The sequence below is a fragment of the Castor canadensis genome, chromosome 5, assembly GCF_047511655.1.
Source record: "Castor canadensis chromosome 5, mCasCan1.hap1v2, whole genome shotgun sequence".
NCBI lineage: Eukaryota > Metazoa > Chordata > Mammalia > Rodentia > Castoridae > Castor > Castor canadensis.
Window position 1 is genome coordinate 11,635,406 of NC_133390.1, and position 23,269 is coordinate 11,658,674.

The 23,269-nt window shown below is 43.2% G+C and overlaps 2 protein-coding genes and 1 long non-coding RNA gene across 3 annotated transcripts in view; 1 reads left to right on the forward strand and 2 right to left on the reverse strand.

Annotated features, from left to right (window-relative positions):
* Positions 1 to 20,453, forward strand: part of Mis18a (MIS18 kinetochore protein A) — a 42,530-nt gene extending 22,077 nt beyond the window's left edge. Inside the window, exons 4-5 of the mRNA XM_074072811.1 lie at positions 355 to 469; positions 19,552 to 20,453. Coding sequence (XP_073928912.1) covers positions 355 to 466 — 112 coding nt within the window. The 3' untranslated portion in view covers positions 467 to 469; positions 19,552 to 20,453. The remainder of the gene's footprint in view (positions 1 to 354; positions 470 to 19,551) is intronic.
* LOC141423202 (uncharacterized) overlaps positions 14,687 to 23,269 on the reverse strand; it is a 30,121-nt gene continuing 21,538 nt past the window's right edge. The window contains exon 3 of the long non-coding RNA XR_012447876.1: positions 14,687 to 14,784. This is a non-coding gene — a long non-coding RNA (uncharacterized lncRNA). The remainder of the gene's footprint in view (positions 14,785 to 23,269) is intronic.
* Positions 20,382 to 22,579, reverse strand: LOC109687701 (suppressor of cytokine signaling 6-like). The gene is given in 4 exon segments (XM_074072809.1): positions 20,382 to 21,870; positions 21,873 to 22,323; positions 22,326 to 22,427; positions 22,429 to 22,579. Coding segments are annotated over 4 exon segments (1,599 nt in total). The 5' UTR covers positions 22,516 to 22,579; the 3' UTR covers positions 20,382 to 20,911.

The window sequence follows — 23,269 nt, forward strand, 5'->3', positions numbered from 1 at the left end:
AGGGTTGAAGGCCATACCTGTGCTTCAGCTTCTTAAATGCTGGCATTAGGGGCTTTGGGATGGGGAAGAATGAGGTGGGTAATTGAAGGGTCCACACTGGTTTCTTAAGGGGAAGTGGCAGTGAGTGATCCAAGGATTCAGGATTAGCCAATGTGAGGAGAGCAGACTGTGGGAGAAAGGAAGAGAGAGAGCAAAGGAAAGGGAGGGACTGTGAGTCAAACTGGCATATTTAGGAACCCCCAACAATCTTTCTGCAACACAGTTTTCTCAAGGCCTCTGTCCTGCTGGTAGAAGATGCACTGGCACAGCCTTCCTGCAGTCTGTTGACTCCTTGGCTTTTTCTTGCGCCTCCAGGGCCCACAGTTGTACTGAGGAAGTGAGAGGAGGGAGGCCGCCCAAGCAGCCTTCTGCCAGGCCAAGGAGGAGAGAAATAAAACTTGACCCATGTCTGTCCACCAACCTATGACAAGTAAGTTTCCTTCCAGAAACTCTAGGGGAGCCAGTGATGGAGAAGAAGGGAGGCAGCTGCCCCTGGGTCATGGAGAGGGAGCAGCTGTGCCTAAGCTGTCTGAGGAGCTCAGAGAAACAACAGGGGGAAGGGGAGAGGGAAACAAGTCCTGCAGTCCCTAGGGGGGCCTCAAGCTGAGGATCCTGACCATCTGGGTCACAGTTAAGTAAGGGTGTCCTTGCTTGGATCCCAGCTGGAAAGGAAAAGTGGAATGTGCCAGCTACAGCTATGTGTATAAACATGACTGGTAACCTCCAGGGCTTTTGTGGGGACAGAAAAAGTTGTTCAGTAGAGGTTTAAAAATCATTTAAAAGTTATAGTTATTAATGAATGGTTATTGTACATATTAATGAGTTACACTGTGCCTTTTTTCCCTTGGCAGTATTGGAATTTGAACTCAGGGTCTTGCGTTTACTATTCAGGTGCTGTACCACTTAAGCCATTCCCCCAGCCCTTTTTGCTTGGTTATTTTTCAGATAGGGTCTTGTGCTTTTTGTCTAGGTCAGCCTTGGACTGCTATCCTCCTACCCATGTAGCTGGAATTACAGACATGCACCACTATGTCCAGCTTATTTTTTTAGATAGTTTCTCACTAACTTTTTGACTGGGCTGGCCTCAAATCATGGTCCTCCTAATCTCCACCTCCTGAGTAGCTGGTATTACAGGCATGAACCATTGAGCCCAGCCTTCACTGTGACATTTCCGTACATGCACAGCACTTTGGCTGTATCCGTGCTCACTATTATCCTTTCTTGACGTCTCCTCTCTCCACCCTCCTCCAAGTCCCCATCCCCGTCCCTACTGGTCCTTCTGGTACTTTCAGATTGTCTTTTTAGAAAACAATTCTAGCTTCCACATAGGAGAGAAAATGTGATACTTGTCTCTCTGCATCTAACTTAGTTTGTGTAACACGTCCTCTGGTTCTATCCACTGCCCTTTTGCAAATGACCTGATTTCGGTCTTCTTTATGGCTGAGTAATAGTCCATTGTGGATATGTACGTTACCATTCATCTGCTGGTGGGCACCTATGCTGTTTCCATAGGTTGGGTATTGTGCAGTATACCATGATAAACATGGGGATGTGTTTTATAATTAGAAAAAAACCCAATATAGGTATTGCCAATTTGGGAAAAAAATCATTGGGGCAAGATTCAAGGTTCAACTAAGTTCAAATGTTGTGGCCTGGGGAGACCCACACTGTTGGCTGGCTCACAGCTGGCCACAAGGCAAGTGAAAGAAAGTTGAGTTTGAAGTCAGAAGAAGGGGCTTTTGTTCCACCCTGCTCCCTTCTGTCAGGAGGCAGCTGTCTCCCGGCCCTCAGTTTTCCCCTCTGTGAAAGGGAGTGCCAAGAAAGAATCCCTTCTTGAAGAGTGATTGGAAGGTTTCCATGAAAACCAACCCCTCACAAAAATTGCCATATAAAGGGCAGTGACTAGAACTTTGGGGGTACCAACCAGCAAATTGGTATGTTCCCCTGCCCTACTAAGGATGGACTATCAATGGTTTCGTCTTCTAGTCTCCAGTTAATAATGGGTTATGGATAACAGAACCACAAACATTGCTGATGAGTGCTTGTTGAGTGTTTCTATGGTACCTGTACTGTGCCTTTCCCCACTGCTACCCCATCTTACTGGGTGGAAGGCGAGGAGGGACCAGCCCTATCTCTGTGTCCACTCTAGGGTATGGCATGGCTGGCTGCTACCTCAGAGAATGGCAAGCTGCTGCCTTGCGGCTTTGAGAAGTGACCAGACAAAGGCCCCTTCCCCACATTGGGGCACCCAGGCTGAAACTGAGGATGGCAGGGCTGTGTCAACTTCTGTTCTCTCTGCCAGCTGACCTTAGAGTCCTGGTTGGCCTGGGAGGCTTAATGACAGCTATAGAAGTGGTGTTGGGTTTATTTTGGGGTTTTTCCAAAGCAAGGGGAAAAGTAATCTTATTTGTATAAAAAAGAGAAAAATGCCCAGAAACCCATCCAGTGCCAATTAAGCCCTTTCTTTGCCATTTTTCTGGTTTCTTGGTTCCAGTAACTTCCTAAGCCAGGGGTAAGGAACAGTTACTACTCCCAAGAAAGGGGTAGTCTGTATCCTTACGCCATAAGACAAATGGGGCAGGGGAGAAAGTAGAAGAATTCAGGGTTCAGAACATTCTGAAGAACATGAAATTCTGCCAGAGAAGCGGCTGCCCTGATCGTTGATTAAACAAACATTGCACAGATGGGAAGAGTTAGAGAGGACCTGTGAATTCAGGAGGGTCACAGCTGTGTAATGGAGTCACCGAGTGAACCGAAGACTTCCACGGAAGCATGGATTCAGATCTCTGGCCTCCTTAGGAGAAGTGGGCTAGCACAGCTTCTTTCTCTTTGGCTCAACGTTTGAACAAGCAGTATACTCTTCTGTCTTTTGGTTGATAATGGAACATAGGTCCACGTGATTAGTTCCATTTAATACGCTTTTCTTTTTGGCAGTACTGGAGTTTGAACTCATGACCTCACGCGTGCTAGGCAGATGCACTACCACTTGAGCCAGTTCACCAGCCTCCATTTACTGGCTCCTAGCTGAGTACAGCAGGGGGATACCAAACCAACAGAGTATTGAAAACAGTGTGGAAAGAGGAGCGGCCATGAGGACAAATCCCTAGTTTCACCAGTCTGTGACCTTGGTCACAGCTATTTCATGTTGGTTCACTCTGGCCACAGAGCAGGCTTCCAGTGCAGAAGCAAGGGTAGACGGTGGAGCGTGCATCTGTATTATTCTGCGAGGGCAGCCATAGTGAAGCACACAGTCTGGGCGGTGGAGTTTTTGGGTTTTGGGTTTTTTTTTTTTTTTTTTTTTTGTGGAACTGGGGATTGAACCCAGGGCCTCGTGCATGCTAGGCAAACATTAAACCACTGAGCTATATCCCCAGCCCGAGTTTTGAAAAATAGATACTGGTTTACTCACAGTCCTGGAGGCTGGGAGCCAGAGGTCAGTAGGGTTATTTTTTTCTGAGAACTCTCTTCTTAATTTGTGGATGGCATCTTTTCCCTTTGTCTCCTATGTTTTCTCCAGATGTTCTCACAAATCCTTTCTCTATGTAGGGGTCTGTGTCTTAATCTTCTTACAGCAACACCAGTCATTTTAGCTTAGGGTACACTATAAAAGATCCCATTAGAACGTAATTATCTTTTAAATCCTCTAGCTCCAAATATGGTCACATTCTGAGATACTGGAGGTTCAGAATTCAACCTATGAATTTTTTTTGCTCACGATTACGCCTGTGACACCTTCCAGCAAGGGTCTTGTTGGGAAGATAGCCCCCAAAGTGTCCATCCAAGTAACGCTCTTATGCCAGCTATGGAAACATGGCAGACTTTTTTGGTCGTTTTCTCTTCTTGTCTCTGCAAAACACCAGCTTTCTGCATTAAGGAACTTGTCCTCCTATAAGAGCGACGGTGTCTGAAGCCATGAAACCAATCCCGAGCTGTGGAAGAGTGAGGACTTCAGGAGGGGTCTGGTCTGGCTTATGCCTCTGCTTACCAAGTGGGTGAGACATGTCACCTTTGGAGATATTTTCTCTTGTGTAAAATGGGGTGAGTAGGGGGAGGTGAGTGGGCTCAGTGATCCGATGACTCGGAACCATGCCTTGGTTCAGGGCGTGAGGCCAATGGGAGGGTAAGTAATTGGTGCTGGCTAGTGTTACTGGGAAAGGTTTTGTGTTTGCTCAGAATGGAGTGTTTCCCATAATCTCTGTTTGGACCGGAGCCAGGCATCATCCATGACTGACTTTTTTTGGTCAAAAGCAACTCATCTCTTTTTCTTCTAGGAAAAAAAAATCTGGCCTTCTGAGCCAAAGCAGCATATGTTGGGGGGTGGGGGGGGTTGTCTCAGAGAAAGTCTCTTTTTTGCTCTTTCCCTTCAGCTGTCGCCTTCTCTGCCTTGGCTCCAGTCCTGCAGACACTGTTGGGGTCTCTGCTCAGACCTGGCTGCTGTCCTTGGAATTGAGAAAGTCAGTTACTGAGTGAAAGGGTCGGTGAGGACTCTGGTGACAAAGTGACAGAGTTAGAACAAGAGCCAGACAGAGACTATGGAAGAGAAGGACGTCTTCCTCAATGCTGGCTTCTGCAATGAATGTTTCTCAGGGAGGTACCACAAGGACACAGCCCTTGGTTTACTGTTCACATGGATGAATCTTGAGGCTTTTATTGTGTACAAGGAGCCACTTGCTGTGGTGCAAGGGGCTCTGTAAATCATACCCCTCGTCCTGGTCAGAATCTCAAACCATCTGAATGGTAAGACCAAAGGGAAGGAGGCCATGCCTCAGTGTCCCAGTACTGAGTTTCCTAATAGAATCTGCAGAATTAGAGGCCTGCAAAACTGATGACAGGAAGGAATAGCCCAAGTGGTCTGGTCCCAGATCTAGAACTGATTAGAGCTAAAAGATATGTGGGGACAGGGGACCAACAGCTATGTTAGCCCTGTTGGCTCATCCCAACAAATGAGAGCGGGATGGCCGCTATGGTTGGGATGTGGTTTGTCCCTCAAAGGTTCATGTGCTGGAGGCGTGGTCCCCAGAGTGGCGATGTTAAGGGTGGTGGAACTGAAGCCAGACATTGGACCATGTCTCGTGACTGATCCCTGTTTAACCTGGAGTAGACCAAGAAAGTGACGATCTTGGATCATGTGTGTGTCATTTGGCCTCCACCTGTGAGAAGGTGTCGACAGGTCTGTGATCACCATCTCCTTTGTAAGCCACCCCCCAAGTCAGCTTCTTAGTAAGATGGTTCTTTAGGGATGAGAATTTCCCCTAGCTTATCATGATAATGTTCTTTCTGTACCTACTCTCTCTCCCTCTCTCTTTCCCTCTTATTGGGGATTGAACCCCAGGACTTGAGCACGCTAGGCAAGTGCTCTACCACTTGAGCTATACCTTTATCCCTCACAGCTTTGTCTCTTGATTAAGCGGCTTGCATGGTATAATGAGCAGAGTGAGTCTTTTGCATGGTGACAGAACCTTTAAGAGGCAGTGCTTAGTGGGAGGTCATTAGGTCACTGGGGTGGGCTAATGTTAGTTTCATGAAATGAGTTAGTTCCCACAAGAAAAGGTTGTTGTAAGAAGAGTGAACCTGATCCCGAATCCTCTGGCTTCCTGTCTCACTATGGGGTCTCTTCTGCACGTGACCACCAGTGTGATTCACCCTCCACGAGGCCCCCATCAGAAGCTGGTACCATGCTTTTGGATCGCCAGAACTGTGAGCTAAAAATCCTCTTTAGAACAAAGCATATCCAGCCTCAGGTATTTTGCTACAGCAATGAGAAACAGATAAGTACAGTGGACAGGAGGCTGTGAGAGGCCTGAATATGAGGCTCATGGAAGCTCTACCCCATAGGAAGGTTAAGCATAGGTAAAAGAAGCTCCCCTCAACAGTTCTGTCTTCTCAAACCCACTTGCCTGAGATATTCTGGTGTGAGAAATCATTCCTGAAGGTTTGACACGAGTGAGGGGAAGTTCACACTGCAGGATACCAATGGCTTAACACTGACCATCAACCATTGGCCCTCCCTCATCTTTGGAAGTGCTCTGCCTCAATTCCACCAGCAATTCTTCCCTGGCCTCCTCCTTCCCAGGTTGCAGTTTCCTCTTGTGTTGATGGAACCCTGCTCCTGGTGGACATTTCTCCCTAAGTCCTCTTAGGATGCAGAGAGGGAGCTCCAGATCTACTGCCCTCCGTGGGGGCATCCAGGAACATTGTAGAACTCTGCTTAACACACCATATTCTGTTCACTTGGGTTCCACCTTCTGGCATCTCAGAACAGCCAGGCTTGACATCTCAGCCTTTCCATGCTCTCTTCCTCTGTCTGTGTAGATGGAAGGGTGCCATTTAGATACTTATCTTCTAACTGTGATAAATGATACCACTTCCCATTAGAGGTGACTACAATCAGTCTGGCCATTCAGTAGCATTCTTTTCACTTGTAGTAAAACCCTACTGTAGGGCAAACAGTGGTCTTCTAATCATTTAATACGATCATGAAATTGTTAGTTTGAGCCTTCATAGATAAGTCAATGATCAAATAATTGATTACAATTTTATTTTTGAGAATGATGTGCATGGTGGAGCTAACTTGATTCTTTTTCCAAATGGAATCCAGATTTTGACTCTGCTTACTGAATGGTGCATTCTTTCCCTGCTCATTTAAATCACTGCCTAACCTGTTTACTAGATATGTACATGGCTTCTGGTTTAGGAATTCATTTTATGTCAGTGGATTCATTTGTCTATTGTACCAACAGCACACTTACAACGTTATGGTAACTCTCCAGTGTATTTTGGTACATCCTCAAGCAAATTCTTCTACTATTGTGTTTTCTCAAAACATCTTGGCTTCATACATGGGTTTTTACTTCCTATTGGTGTTTTTTCAGAAATCAGCTTTCTTGAAGCATAATTCACATACAATACAATTAGTGGAGAATGAAGTTAGCATACAACTTTATGAGTTTGACACAAGAGGATAGTCATGTAGCCACCCTTAAAATTATGGTAGAGCACATTTCCATTATCTAAAAAAATTCCCTCTCTTGCAGTCCATCCTCTCCCAACTTTGGCTCCAGGCAACCATTGTTTTTCTTCTGTTATGTTTTGTCCTTTTCTAGAGTATATATGAAGGGATTGTACAGTATGTAGTCTCCTGTGTCTGACTTTTCTTCCTTAGCATAAAGCTTTTTATTAATTAATTTTTATTAGGAGGTATTCATTACACAGAGGGGATTCAGAGTGACAATCCTGATTAGACTTATATTATACATTAGTTATACTGCCCCTGTCATCTCTCCCCCTCATCCCCTTCCCTGCTCCACTTAAAGTGATTACAAGAGGTTTCTTTATTATATTTCATATAAGCATATAAAATCTATCAACCATACACCCTCACCTTAATCTCCTTCATTCACCCTCCCCCTTCTACCTCTACCCCCACACTGCCTGTTTTACAGTCCTGTTTTTCATTATTAATATTTCAGTTGATGTTCAAAGGGGTGTCTCAATGTATGCCCACTCTGGTTAGACTTTACTTTGGTCCATTCAACCCCTTCCATTACTATCCCTTACCCCTTTACCTGCCCCCCCCCATTGTTTAAGAGCTTTCAATAACATACTTATATCCTCTACCTTCACAACAACCCCCAAAGAATCGCCACCCCAATGAAGAAATGGGCACATGAATTAAACAGGGAATTCTCAAGTGAAGAGATACAAATGGCCAGTAAATACATGAAGAAGTGTTCAACTTCCCTGGGTATAAAAGAGATGCAAATCAAAACAACACTTAGATTTCATCTCACCCCAGTTAGAATGGCCAGAATCAAGGGCAATAACAACAAAAAATGCTGGTGAGGATGTGGTGAAACAGGAACACTTATACACTGCTGGTGGGAATGCAAGTTAGTACAACCACTATGGAAAGCAGTATGGAGATTCCTCAAAAAAAAAAAAAAAAACAAAACTAGAGATAGAACTGCCATATGATCCAGTGATACCGCTCCTGGGCATCTACCCAAAGGAACATAGAACAGGATACAGTAGAGACATCTGTACACCGATGTTCATCGCAGCACTGTTCACAACAGCCAAGGTCTGGAAACAACAGAGGTGCCCTATAACTGATGAATGGGTCATGAAATTGTGATACAAATACACAATGGAATATTACTCAGTCATAAGAAATAATGAATGGGATTTGAAGGTAAATGGATGCAATTGGAGGACATCAGGTTAAGTGAGATAAGCCACATGTTTTCTCTCATATATGGAAGATAGATCCAAAGATAAACATGTACACAAAACAAGAATGGTCATATACAAACCCAGATGTAGAACATGTTTGTAACAGTGGAACTACTCTATGGAACTCGGGGAAAGATGGAAAGGAAAAGAGAATGGCAGCGTATAAAGCTTTTGAGATCATCATTGTTGTAGAAATTGCTAGTTTGCTTGCTCCTTTTATTGGTAAAGGTGGTCCATTGCACAAATATCCACAATTTGTTGACTGATTGACTCAATGATGGACATTTGGGTGGTCTCCAGTTTTTATCTATTGTGAATAAAGCTTTCAACAAACATTGTCTTACAAGTTTTCATGAGGATATAGACTTACATTCCTCTTAGGTGAACACCTAAGAGCAGGGTTGCTGGGACATATGGTAAGTTAATAGGTTTATATTTTTATAAAGACAGATGTAAGATTCCTGCTCGATGCTCTGGTTTCTCTGCATCCTCACCATCTTATTGCCAGGCCTTTACTTTCAGCTATTCTGATAGCTGCACAGTGGTACCTCGTGGCCATTTTCATTTGCATTTCCTGAATGACTTATGACGAACATTTTTTTCATGTGCTTGTCACTCATTTAGCTTTGGTAAAGTGTCTGTTCCATTGTTTTCTAACAATTGAGTTGTTCATTTTCTTACTGCAAGATTTGGAAATCCTTCATATACTTTATATATTCTAGGTATAAGTTCTTTGTCTAGTATGTGATTTTCATATGCAGGTTGAGGGTCTCTTATCTGAAATTCTTGTGACTAGAGGTATTTGAGATTTGTGATTTTTTTTTTCTGATTTTGAAACATTTGCTTACATACAATGATATATCTTGGGGGATGAGACTCAAGTCTAAGTGCAAAAATTAATTGATGTTTCTTATATACTTTATACACATAGCTTATAGGTAAAATTAAGAAACTTTCACACAATTTGTCACTTATTTATTTTTTGGTGACACTGGGGTTTGAATTCAGGGTCTTATGCTTGCTAGGTAAGTGCTTTACCACTTGAACCACTCCAACTACAGCCCCTTGTAAGTAATTTTATACAATATTTTTCAGGCACCTGCATTTCCACTATAACTTGTCACATGAGGTCAGGAATTTTCCACTTGTGGCTTCTTCAGGTTGGCTCTCAAAAATTTTGATTTTGGATTTTTTGATTAGAGATGCTCAAACTCTGTTTTCTCCCATTTGGTTGCTTGTCTTTCATTCTTTTACTTTTCACTGAATATATATATATATATATTGGGGTTTGAATGCAGGGCCTCTTGCTTGCTAGGCAGCTGCTCTATCACTCGAGCCATGCCCCAAGCCCTTTTTGCTTTAGTTATTTTTCTAATAGGGTCTCACATTTAAGCCCAGGCTGACCTGGGCCATTGTCCTCATATTTACACTTTCCACATAGCTGGGATGACAGGTGTGTGCCACCACATCCAGTTATTTTTTCTTTTCTTTTTATTATCATATTATCATATCAGGTACACTGTGACAATTACAAAAGTGCTTACAATATATCTTAGTTTAATTCACCACTCCATCGTTGTCCTCTATCTCCTCTCCCCTATTCCTGGAATAATTTCAGCAGGTCTCATTTTTCCATTTCATACATGAGTACATATTATTTCCACTACATTCACCCTCCCACACCCTTTCCTTATATCCTCCCCCATCCCACTGGTACCTACTCCCAGACAGGACTTGTTTTACCTTCCTGTCCTTCGTTTTTTGAAAAAAGACATTTTTGTTTGTTTAAGATAGCTACACAGGGAGTTTCCTTGTGACACTTCCATGTATATATGTTTTAACTTGTGTTGGTTCATCTCCTTTATTTTTGTTCTTTCTACCTTAGTCTTCTTCTTGTGGTGATTTGAACATGTTTAAAAATTCCGTATTTATTTTTATATAGAAAACACAGCAACCATATTCACCATCTTAACTTCCTTCATTTACCCCTCCCCCTCCTATTAGTGACCTTCTCTTAGCATGAGCCTTTTTTTTTTTTTGCGGCACTGGGGCTTGAACTCAGTGTCTACATCTTAACCCCTCCACCAGCCCTTTCTTTGTGATTTTTTTTTTTTTCGAAATAGGGTCTTGAGAACTATTTGCCCAGGTTGCTCTGACCTTTCTAATCTCTGCCTCCTGAGTAGCTAGGATACAGGCACGAGCCACTGGCACCTGACTGCATGAGGCATTTTTCTTTGCTGTTCTTCATTGTTTAGGTTTCTGTTCATTGGCCAGTGGGATTTTTGCCTTGGTGTTACACCTGTATACACATTCTGCTTTAGTCAATGTAACCCCTCTCCACCGCCCTTCCTCACCCTTTCCCCACCTAGCCTACATTGTTTAACAGTCTTCAGTGTGTTTTCTTCACACCCAGCTTTTATTAGTTGAGATGTGGGTCTTGCTAACTTTTTTCCATGTCTGACCTGGAACCTCTATCCTCCTGAGTAGCTATAATTATAGGCATAAGCCATTGCACTGGTCCAATTTAGCAATTTTATCTTTTTTGGTGTCCCAGCTAAGAACTCTTTGTCTAAAGCAAGATCATGAAGATGTGTTCTCATGTTTTCTTCTAAAACATTTAAAGTTTTATATTCTTCATTTATGTTTATGATCTTTTAATTTGTGTTTGTATCAAGTGTAAGGTTTATGATGATTGTGGTTATCATTATTATAGCTGTGTACGAAGGTCCAGTGGCTCTGCACTATTTGTTGAGAAGGTCATTCTTCCATTGACTTTCTTTTGTTGACAATCAGTTGATCATATTTATACAGGTCTGTGTCTGTGTTCCCAAATTTGTTCTGCCAGTACTGCACTATCTTGGGGAAATGCAGAAACAAACAATTCACTCATTCATTAGGACTCAGCTCATACTTTTAGCAGAACTGTTTGAAACTACCAGGCCGAAGTGGCCTCCTGGCTTTGGGTCTTTGCTGCCTCTGTACCTCGTGGCCCTGCAGCACGGAGAGCTTCTGCAGGGCAGGGATGGTGACATTCCTCTTGTCCGCCCAGCACATGGCCTGCCATATAGCAGGTGTGCGATATTTGTTGACTAAAATTGCTAAACATTCACTAGCTCAATATGGCCTAAGTTCAAGAATAGAGACCAGAAGAAGGCACTTCACTCATGGAGTGACAATTTCACAAACCAGAAACAGAGACATTTTGGTGTGTGGTAGTGGTGGGAAGTTTTCCTTCCTTCCTTCCTTCCCTCCTTTTTCTTTCTTCTTCTTCCTTTTTTTTTTTAGTATGGTACAGTTCTGATAAAGAAAATATACTTCTGCGGCTGCTTTAACCCCCAATCAACATGAGATAATTATAAGAAGTTCCAGGGGAAAAGGATATATTTGCATACCCAAGATTACCTATTTTATTCAGTAAAACCGTGTGAAGGTCCAAACTGGCCTTGCTCACATGCCCCTGCATGTTTGAGTGAAGGCCAGGGGAGCCTCACCTCCTCATCCTGAGGGGCTTCTGGTTATACTGAGATAGGCAGCAGCTCATCTCAGGCTGCTTGTTCTTGCTACTGTCTTCCTGGTGAAGAGTTGGTTTTTTTTTTTTGTAGGACTGAGGTTTGAACCCAGGGCTTCACACTTGCAAAGCAGGCACTCTACTGCTTGAGCCACACCTGCAGTCCATTTTGCTCTGGTGATTTTGGAGATGGGAATTTTGTGAATCATTTGCCAGGGCTGACCTCAAACCATGATGATCCTCCTGATCTCTGTCTCCAGAGTAGTTAGGATTATAGGTGTGAGCCACTGGTTCCTGGCCAGTAAAACTTCTTTGAGCTTTCTGGAGACATGGAAATATCTTGATAAGGCAGCTTTTCATAACAGTGCTTTTTATAGGGATTTAAGTGTGTGTGTGTGTGTGTGTGTGTGTGTGTGTGTGTGTGTGTGCATTGTGTGTTGAATGCAGGGATTTATTCAAGCTAAGCACTGTCTTTACCACTGAGCTCTTCCTCCAGCCCCATTATGAAACTTTACTTGCGATGCTGCTGAGCTGCTGAAGGTTGACATGTGTGTCTTATTGCCCCTGTCAGGAAGAAAGTGTCGAGAATCCAGTCCAAGAACTCTCAGTTCCTCCTCGTTTTTCTCACATCTCTGCTTCAGACAGTCTGGTCTAGTAGACAGTCGACAAAACTGGAGAAGTTGGCTCTGAGTCTAAATTCTCAAGGACTCCACGTTCCTTTTGAAGAAAGGAAAATACAGTAGTGTGTTGCTCAATAAGACAAGGACATTCTGAGAAACGAGTCGTTAGGAGATTTTATCATTGTGTGCACGTAGCAGCGTGTACTTACTCAAACTGAGAAAGCTCTGATGTCAGTAGATGCTAGATTTATGGGACCAACACCACGAATGCCGTCCACTGTGGTGGACATGTCATGGTATGGTAATGACAGTGCCTGGGACATGCACTCCACCTCAGCACACACCTTCATCCTGCAGCTCAGAAGTGAGTGATTACGTCAACGGTGCCACTGGTGTGCTGTCTGTAATTGGCCCTCCCACTTTCTTGAGTATTTCTGATTGTCACAAGACACTTTGCTTCTTTAAACAAAGCTGTGCTCCATTGGAATTTTGCTTGGATTTTAATGCCGTTTTCATAAGATGGTGAAGAATTCGAAGTTCTACTTTCAAAATAACCACACCGAATGATTAATTTTGCTCTGGACGAGAACGGTCAGTCACATGTTTAATTTTCAGAGCTATAAAATTGTGTGTGAGAGTTATGAAAAGGTGTCATCTACAGTGACTTTGAAAACAATATAAATGCAATTCGCTAGGACCTCTCTCAAAACTCCAAAAGCCACCTTAGCATTAAAGTGAGACGTTGAGGGATAGGACCACATTTTTGCAGCTTGACAGGCCTTAGTGTCAGCTCTTTTCTTTAAAGAAAAAATTCTAAATATTTAACCAGCATCTGTCAGGTCTCCCAGAAATAAGCCACTACTGAGACTTCCTGTAATCTAGGAGCTGTCATAAAAATAAACTACAAATATATGAATCCAGGAAGGAGGTGTGTAAGTAACAGTTCCCCGAGAAGGGACTGCTGGTAAAATTCATGTTTGCGGCAGTCCAGTCTATACGTGTGTTTGTGTACAGAATGTGTGTACAAAGATGAGGGCTCCTTGTACAGATATGAGTGTGTACATGAAGCGAAGGGGACAACAGCCAGCACTTATTGTACACTCAAGTCTTACGTAATCCTAACGGCAATGTGGCCTATTGTGGCCATCAGCTTATATAGATGGTGAAGCCAAGATTGGCTATATCCTTCGATTTTACCCAAGGTCTTCGTCCATTTGTGCTGCTTTGATAAAATACCATAAACTGAGTGGCTTGTATACAGCATTAATTTATTTCTCACAGGTTTTGAGAAAATCACAGTGCTGGCAGATTTGGTGTCTTGTGAGACCCGCTTCCTGGTTCATAGTGGGTCCTCACACAGTGGAAGGGTCTACCACTGGCCTCCTCAGCCTTAAAATGGGCACCAATCCATTCATGAGGGCGCCACCATCGTGACCTAATCACTTCCCCAAAGGCCAAAGGCCAATCACATCCCAAAGACCCAACACACTGGGGATTAGGTATCAACCGATGGATTTTTGGAGGTCACAAACATTCAGTCTACTGCAGTCACAGAACTGGTCAATGTCAGTTCTGTTTTTCTCTAGAACGTCTCGTATGGTGGCAGTGATGTTACTGTGTGCTCCCTACGGAGATGGGCCTGTTTTTCTGACAAGATTCCCAGCAACTAAAATACAGCCCTGATATTAAGGATGCCCATGTCCTTAGTTATAAGAATACGCAGAGGGCTGTGGTTCAGGAAACATGACCGGGGATGACCCAAGTGTCCCTTTCAGCGAAACCACACTGTAGTTCTCAAGGAAGCCACTGCAGATTCCTCCTCAGAGTGCCCCGGGTGTGGTGTTTTCCCTGCACGGAGGGCTAGGTGGAGTTCTAGCCTTCTTTGTCTAAGAGCAGCCATAGCAAATGCCAGACCCGAGGGCAGACTGGAGCTGGGCCTTTCTCCCATTCTGTTAGAACTCCTGGCTCTTCTGGGACCAGAACATTCTAAAAGCCTTCTGTGCTCACAGTCAAAGACCTCATTTCTCCTCCAAGGCAGCTCACACACAACAGGATGTGACAGCCCTGTCTTGGGAGCCTTTCATGGTTAAAGCCTTATGAATAACAGAGTGGCTCAAGAAAGTCTTCAGCAACGGAAATTCTTTCCCTTCTGCTTTTTTGCTTTGTTTTGTTTTTTGACATGGGGGGGCTGGCCTTGAACTTCTGGGATAAAGCCTGTTCCTGCCTCAGTGTCCTGAGAAGCGGGGACCACATGGGGGCGCTACAGCATGGGGCTCTTTGATTCTCACCTTTGCTGGGTAGAAACAATGTGAGTTTTATCTTCTGTCCAATGTTATTGGTACAGCTAGTCTCTGGAGCATTCTTAGGCCAATTGGATGATTGCTTCTGGAAATCAAAAATTTCATAAATGCTTTCAACTTTACATGCAGGTAAGAGATCCTTTCTCTCTGGCTCCCGCCTCCTCCTCAGAAGGCCAACCCCTAATAATAATCTGACTTAATATTTTTTTTTTCATTTTTCTTTTATTATTCATATGTGCATACAAGGCTTGGTTCATTTCTCCCCCCTGCCCCCACCCCCTCCCTTACCACCCACTCCACCCCCTCCCGCTCCCCCCCAATACCCAGCAGAAACTATTTTGCCCTTATTTCTAATTTTGTTGTAGAGAGAGTATAAGCAATAATAGGAAGGAACAAGGGGTTTTGCTGGTTGAGATAAGGATAGCTATACAGGGCATTGACTCACATTGATTTCCTGTGCGTGGGTGTTACCTTCTAGGTTAATTCTTTTTGATCTCACCTTTTCTCTAGTTCCTGGTCCCCTTTTCCTATTGGCCTCAGTTGCTTTTAAGGTATCTGCTTTAGTTTCTCTGCGTTAAGGGCAACAAATGCTAGCTAGTTTTTTAGGTGTCTTACCTATCCTCACCCCTCCCTTGTGTGCTCTCGCTTTTATCATGTGCTCATAGTCCAATCCCCTTGTTGTGTTTGCCCTTGATCTAATGTCCACATATGAGGGAGAACGTACGATTTTTGGTCTTTTGGGCCAGGCTAACCTCACTCAGAATGATGTTCTCCAATTCCATCCATTTACCAGCGAATGATAACATTTCGTTCTTCTTCATGGCTGCATAAAATTCCATTGTGTATAGATACCACATTTTCTTAATCCATTCGTCAGTGCTGGGGCATCTTGGCTGTTTCCATACCTTGGCTATTGTGAATAGTGCCGCAATAAACATGGATGTGCAGGTGCCTCTGGAGTGACAGTCTTTTGGGTATATCCCCAAGAGTGGTATTGCTGGATCAAATGGTAGATCGATGTCCAGCTTTTTAAGTAGCCTCCAAATTTTTTTCCAGAGTGGTTGTACTAGTCTACATTCCCACCAACAGTGTAAGAGGGTTCCTTTTTCCCCCCGCATCCTCGCCAACACCTGTTGTTGGTGGTGTTGCTGATGATGGCTATTCTAACAGGGGTGAGGTGGAATCTTAGTGTGGTTTTAATTTGCATTTCCTTTATTGCTAGAGATGGTGAGCATTTTTTCATGTGTTTTCTGACCATTTGAATTTCTTCTTTTGAGAAAGTTCTGTTTAGTTCACATGCCCATTTCTTTATTGGTTCATTAGTTTTGGGAGAATTTAGTTTTTTAAGTTCCCTGTATATTCTGGTTATCAGTCCTTTGTCTGATGTATAATTGACAAATATTTTCTCCCACTCTGTGGGTGTTCTCTTCAGTTTAGAGACCATTTCTTTTGATGAACAGAAGCTTTTTAGTTTTATGAGGTCCCATTTATCTATGCTATCTCTTAGTTGCTGTGCTGCTGGGGTTTCATTGAGAAAGTTCTTACCTATACCTACTAACTCCAGAGTATTTCCTACTCTTTCTTGTATCAACTTAAGAGTTTGGGGTCTGATATTAAGATCCTTGATCCATTTTGAGTTAATCTTGGTATAGGGTGATATACATGGATCTAGTTTCAGTTTTTTGCAGACTGCTAACCAGTTTTCCCAGCAGTTTTTGTTGAAGAGGCTGCTATTTCTCCATCGTATATTTTTAGCTCCTTTGTCAAAGATAAGTTGCTCATAGTTGTGTGGCTTCATATCTGGATCCTCTATTCTGTTCCACTGGTCTTCATGTCTGTTTTTGTGCCAGTACCATGCTGTTTTTATTGTTATTGCTTTGTAATATAGTTTGAAGTCAGGTATTGTGATACCTCCTGCATTGTTCTTTTGACTGAGTATTGCCTTGGCTATTCGTGGCCTCTTGTGTTTCCATATAAATTTCACAGTAGATTTTTCAATCTCTTTAATGAATGTCATTGGAATTTTGATGGGAATTGCATTAAACATGTAGATTACTTTGGGGAGTATTGACATTTTTACTATGTTGATTCTACCAATCCATGAGCATGGGAGATCTCTCCACTTTCTATAGTCTTCCTCAATCTCTTTCTTCAGAAGTGTATAGTTTTCCTTGTAGAGGTCTTTCACATCTTTTGTTAGGTTTACACCTAGGTATTTGATTTTGTTTGAGGCTATTGTAAATGGAATTGTTTTCATACATTCTTTTTCCGTTTGCTCATTGTTAGTGTATAGAAATGCTAATGATTTTTCTATGTTGATTTTATATCCTGCTACCTTGCTATAGCTATTGATGATGTCTAGAAGCTTCTGAGTAGAGTTTTTTGGGTCTTTAAGGTATAGGATCATGTCGTCTGCAAATAGGGATATTTTGACAGTTTCTTTACCTATTTGTATTCGTTTTATTCCTTCTTCTTGCCTAATTGCTCTGGCTAGGAATTCCAGTACTATGTTGAATAGGAGTGGAGATAGTGGGCATCCTTGTCTGGTTCCTGATTTTAGAGGGAATGGTTTTAATTTTTCTCCGTTAAGTATAATGCTGGCTGTAGGTTTGTCATATATAGCTTTTATAATGTTGAGGAACTTTCCTTCTATTCCTAGTTTTCTTAGAGCTTTTATCATGAAATGATGTTGGATCTTATCAAAGGCTTTTTCTGCATCTATTGAGATGATCAAGTGGTTTTTGTCTTTGCTTCTGTTAATGTGGTTTATTACGTTTATTGATTTTCGTATGTTGAACCACCCCTGCATCCCTGGGATGAAGCCTATTTGGTCATGGTGAATAATCTTTTTGATGTGTTGCTGAATTCGATTTGCCATAATTTTGTTGAGGATTTTTGCATCAATGTTCATTAAGGAGATTGGCCTATAGTTCTCCTTTTTTGGAGGTGTCTTTGCCTGGTTTTGGGATAAGTGTAATACTGGCTTCATAAAATGTGTTTGGCAGTTTTCCTTCCCTTTCTATTTCATGGAACAGTTTAAGGAGGGTTGGTATCAGTTCTTCTTTAAAGGTCTGATAGAATTCAGCAGAGAATCCATCAGGTTCTGGACTTTTCTTTTTGGGGAGACTCTTGATTGCTGCTTCAATTTCATTTTGTGTTATAGGTCTATTCAGGTGATTAATTTCCTCTTGGTTCAGTTTTGGATGATCATATGTATCTAGAAATCTGTCCATTTCTTTAAGATTTTCAAATTTATTTGAATATAGATTCTCAAAGTAGTCTCTGATGATTTCCTGGACTTCCATGGTGTTTGTTGTTATCTCCCCTTTTGCATTCCTAATTCTACTAATTTGGGTTTTTTCTCTCCTCATTTTAGTCAGGTTTGCCAGGGGTCTATCGATCTTGTTTATTTTTTCAAAGAACCAACTTTTTGTTTCATTAATTCTTTGAATGGTTTTTTTGGTTTCTATTTCGTTGATTTCAGCTCTTATTTTTATTATTTCTCTCCTTCTATTTGTTTTGGGATTTGCTTGTTCTTGTTTTTCTAGGAGTTTGAGATGTATCATTAGGTCATTGATTTGGGATCTTTCAATCTTTTTAATATATGCACTCATGGCTATAAACTTTCCTCTCAAGACTGCCTTAGCTGTGTCCCATAGGTTCCGGTAGGTTGTGTTTTCATTTTCATTGACTTCTAGGAACTTTTTAATTTCCTCTTTTATTGCATCGATGATCCATTCTTCATTACTGACTTAATAATTTTTGCTGGGAACTAACTTCTGAAGGTGAGACTGAAAGCAAGTCTGGAGAAGTGACCCCTTGGGGTTGAAAAAGTTTGGCTTCTTTAAAACAGTTTCCTCTTTCATCATCATCATTATGATTATTTTTGCAGTACTGGGGCTTGAACTCAGGGCCTACACCTTGAGCTACACTATTTTAGTGAAGGGTTTTTTGAGATAGGGTCTATTTGCCTGGGCTGGCTTCGAACTGAGATCCTCCTGATAGCTGCCTCCTGAGTAGCTAGGATTACAGGTGTGAGCCACCAGCACTCAGCTCCCCCTTCATTACTGAAGAATTACATTTGTATGTTTAGAAGAGAATGAAAATTACTTCACAATCTCATTGCACAGGTATAAACGCTGTTAATATTTCGATAAGATTTCTTTTTAGTGCCCCTCTTAAAGGTTCTACTACCTCCCAACACTACCACAGGCTGGGGACCAAACCTTCAACATATGGACCTTTAGGGGACATTGAAGATCCCAACTGTAACAGGCAGAGAAGTGACAATATTAGAGTTGACTGAGGCAGAGGGAAGGAGATAGCAGATAGCAGGAGGGAGTGGTGATTACAGAGGAAGGCCAGGAGGGTGGACACAGGGTTTCAGCTTCCCTAACACCTAACTCACTTGTAGCAAGGCTGGTCATGGGACAAGTTACAATTAAGGTGGATAGAAGGAACAAAAATGACTTCTGATTAAAGTACATGATTGCTGTGTATGACCCTCCAGCTGCCTCATCCCCTGCTGCAGGACCTGGAGAGGCCTCATGCTACATACAGATGGATCCCCAGGAGGCTCTGTGGACTTTTAGCATGAGAGAGTGAAACAAGCATGAGCTGTATAAAGCTGTTGAGATTGGGGGCTGTTTGTTACTGCAGCATAACCTTTTTTGTCCTGACTAATTTAGCCATGTTTTCCCACAGAAGAGGCTACTTTCTGCTGTGGCAAGGCATGCACAAAGTGCCCATGTGACACAAGTAGGGATCTATTACGGAGCTTCAGAAAATGGCTTTCCTATCCTAGGAAAACAGGTGACTGAGGAAACACTGCCTTTCTCCCTTCTTTTGCTAGATGCTGTCATATGTGAATGTGACACTTGGGGCTGTGGCAGCCTCCCTGTGACCATGAGGGAAGACATCACTGACATAATGACTGCAGAGAAGAAATATGGAAGGCTTTTGGGCCCTAAATGACAACCTAGAAATAACTCGTGAAGATTCCCTGCCTCTGTTCTTCTGGTCGTGTCAGCTAGGAACATCCTTGTCATTTTAGCTATCTTTGGTTGATTCCTCCTCTACTTGCAAAGTATCCTGGCTATTCATCAAATGCTAAGTAGTATATTAGCAGCAAAATCATTAAAATTATCATTTTTTCCTAACTATCGGGAATATTTTCATAATTTTCCAACTGTGAAAAACTGAACTTAGAGGACATAGTAACGAGCAAGGTTTATCCCTAAGTTCCTTGTTTTATATAAAATTTTCACCAGGCAGCATTGTTTCAAATAACACTAACCTGTGTGCATTTAAGTGATGAACTATGAAGTGGAACCTTTAGAAGCCATTTACAAATTGATTATTGGGCTGGAGAGATGGTTCAAACTGGACAGCACCTGCCTCTCAAGCTCCAGAACCTCAAAAAAAAATTAAATTTACAACTGAGTATCAGCTCCAAATGGAGGTAATGATTTTTCACAATGTTAGCAAAATTTATTAGGCTTAGCTCATTGTAAGTATTTTTTTTGGTAGTATATATTTCTTTACAATTTTTAATGTAAGGCCATTTATTAAAATAGACAAACCACAAGATGAAAATGAAGGTAACAGAAAAATTCAACTTTCACAACCAAAAAACCCAGCACAAATTTAAAAATAATTTAGTGTTGTAAAAGGTGTGTTGCAGATTTGCAGTCCCCTAACCAAGATTACATCAACTCTTAATTCTAAATAAAATATTTTCAGTGTATATGTAAATTCTGTGTCTTATCACACACATGTGTTTATTCAACACTATCATTTGGAAATGGGCCATTTGAAGACATAGTAATTTTCATTCTACAAGGTTCGTTCAACTTTAATTAGGGTTGAATACAAATGAAATGTGCTTTTAATGCATAAAAGTCACAGTGGATAGCAGCAAAGGACTGGGGCCACATAGGAAAATCTGATAATTCACATTGCGACTATTCTGCACATTAATGAAAGATAATTCACACTTCTAGAACCTCAAGACATCCCTCTTTAAAAAACCAAAATAAACCCAAGACACCTTGCAGACACTTTCCCACCCCTAAACAAATCGATGACTCTTTTACACATAAAACTAAAATAGTTATGGCAGCAAAACATTTTGATGCCAGTGAAAGTTTGTAAACTGTATTTCAATCTCTTTTTCTTATTCCCAAAGTGCAAGATGCGGGGTTCTCAATCTTTCAGTAGTGCTTCTCCTGTAAGTAATCCTTCATTTTGTTTGGCAAAGGCAGTTTCTGAATTAAGTCTATTCTGGTATACTGACGTATAACAAAAGGACACAGGTACTGCAAAGAGCGCACCTGCATGAACTGTGACACTGGACTGGTCAGTCTGACAGGGTAAGTAGCCCATCCAGGTAAGGGAGGCCTTGAATAACAAAAAGGTCCATTTTCAGAGCCCCTGATTGAATGCTTGATTAGGTCTACTATAGATGTATGTCCTTCCGCATCTGGCTGTTCATAAAAGCTAAACCTACCATTTGAGTGCTCAATTCTAGTGTGAAGTGTTTTACCATGGGAGCGAAAACTCAGGCTTAAAAGATAAAGGTCATCAGATCTACCCCGAACCAGAAAAGAACCATCTGGCACATTTGCTAGCTTCCCTTCTGCCTCCCAGCGTGTGATTGGTCTCCAGTGCCACCCTTGTTTTGCGAGTTTCTTCAGCTCCTCTGTAAGGCTTGTCACAACCATGAGACCACTACTTTGCACAGAGTCATAAACTCTTGCAACCCCAGGAGCAGAGTTAGGATCAAAATTCAAATGACAACGCATACTTTCAGCCACATGGGCATCTGTGCCAGCGAGTGCACAGAAGTTCCTTTGGATTTGATTATTCTGCATTGGAGGTAGCAATGGTGAGAGTGGAGGGACATCGTTGTGACTTGCTCTGCGGCTCTGCAACAGGACTCCCGTGGTGCCAATCAACAATCCATTCACAGACTGATCCACGAAGATCTCTGGGCCGACGACTAGGTCCCGATCTACCTGATTCTCATCTTCAGCAAAAGAGCTCCGTCCGACTTGAGGAAGGGCAGAGACCTCCATGGGTGAAGAACTGTCCAGACAATAGCTCCGCGATCCTCCCAAAGGATACATCCCCTCGTCTAAAGGCACGGTGTACTGAATGTAGTCCTGAGGGTAAATCCAATAACTACAGGCACATGTTCATCCAGATGGAGATGCAAGTCTCCACTGGGAGACTCTGAACTCTTGAGTGGATTGCTTTGCTCTTGGCAAACAGTTTCACACGGAAGGTCGTGAAAACCCTTTCGAGCACCATTCAATGCAGGACTGGGGCTGGAAGAGTGAACCAAAGCTTTGACTCTCACCTCCATTTTGATGCATGTCTCCTCAGAGTTCGTAGGTCGAAGAGGCCAGGGTGCGGGGCTGTAGTGCTGACTGCGGAGGGCAGTGGACCTGATGGGCCTTTGGGCTCTGACGTCCTTGAAGACCATAGGGGCTGATGGGGAGGAGAAAGTGTCCTCATCAGCGGAGCCAGAGGGCGTGCTGCTCTTGCCCTTAGGTTTCTGCTTCGCTGAGAGCCGCCTTTTTAGGGTACCCATCAGGCTCTCACTTATTGATCTATTTCCCCCCCCTTTTCATCATCACCGTTGATATCACAGCTGGCCGTATCTTTACCATAGCCGCTGCCAAATAAGGAATCATTTTTTCCAAAGTCGCTGGCTAGTGATGGTGGTGGTACGTACTACCATGAAATCAGTCTCTTCCTTGCTTTTATTCAAGTTAAAAGACTTCCGGAAGGTTTTAAGACTAATTTTCTTCATTATGACTACTTAGCTAATCCAAGGGGATCTCTCGCCTTCTGAACTATTATCCCCACACATCTGGAGAGGCTGCAATGCGGCACCTATGTATTTTTCCAGGTGCGTTTAACCTTTGGAGCCATTTTCTCAAGTTGCCAACGGAGATCCAAGGCCTGGGTCGGCTCCAGAGCGGCTTTAAACGGCAGGGCTCCGTCCCTGCGCCCGAACTGGCGGCGCCTTCCCCGCACAGTGGCCGGGCACCGCAGCCGGGCACTTTAAACCCAGGCCGAGGCCCGCGGACGCTGCGAGCGCGCAGGCCGGGCCGCCGCCCAGGCCTCGCCGAGCCCCGGCCTCTCCGGCGGGCTGGGGGCAACAAAGGCTGCGGCCGAGGGTCGGGAGCGCCGCCTGGCAGAGCGCGCAGGCCTCGGCCCCGCTGGATCCCCCCAACCCCGGTCCCCCGGTCCCCGGCCTCAACGTCCCACCGCGGCCCGCGCGCTCTGCCAGGCGGCACCGGGCCCCGCACGCCCCAGCCCCTTGGCGGCCGCCCAGCGCGGGACGCAGGGACCGGGTCGCCCCTCATTGTAAATATTCAGTAAAAGGCGGCCACCAGGATTATTAGGCTTGTGGCATTAAATGGTGTTAGGTCCCTGGCATTCTTGGGGTGGGCGGAAGGACCAGAGGCTACACCTTAAAACCAGACCCCCTGATTTATGGCTGCTAGTTTCTCCCTGCCTGATTGTTTCTCGGCTTGCAAAACAACTCAGGAACTTCCAGT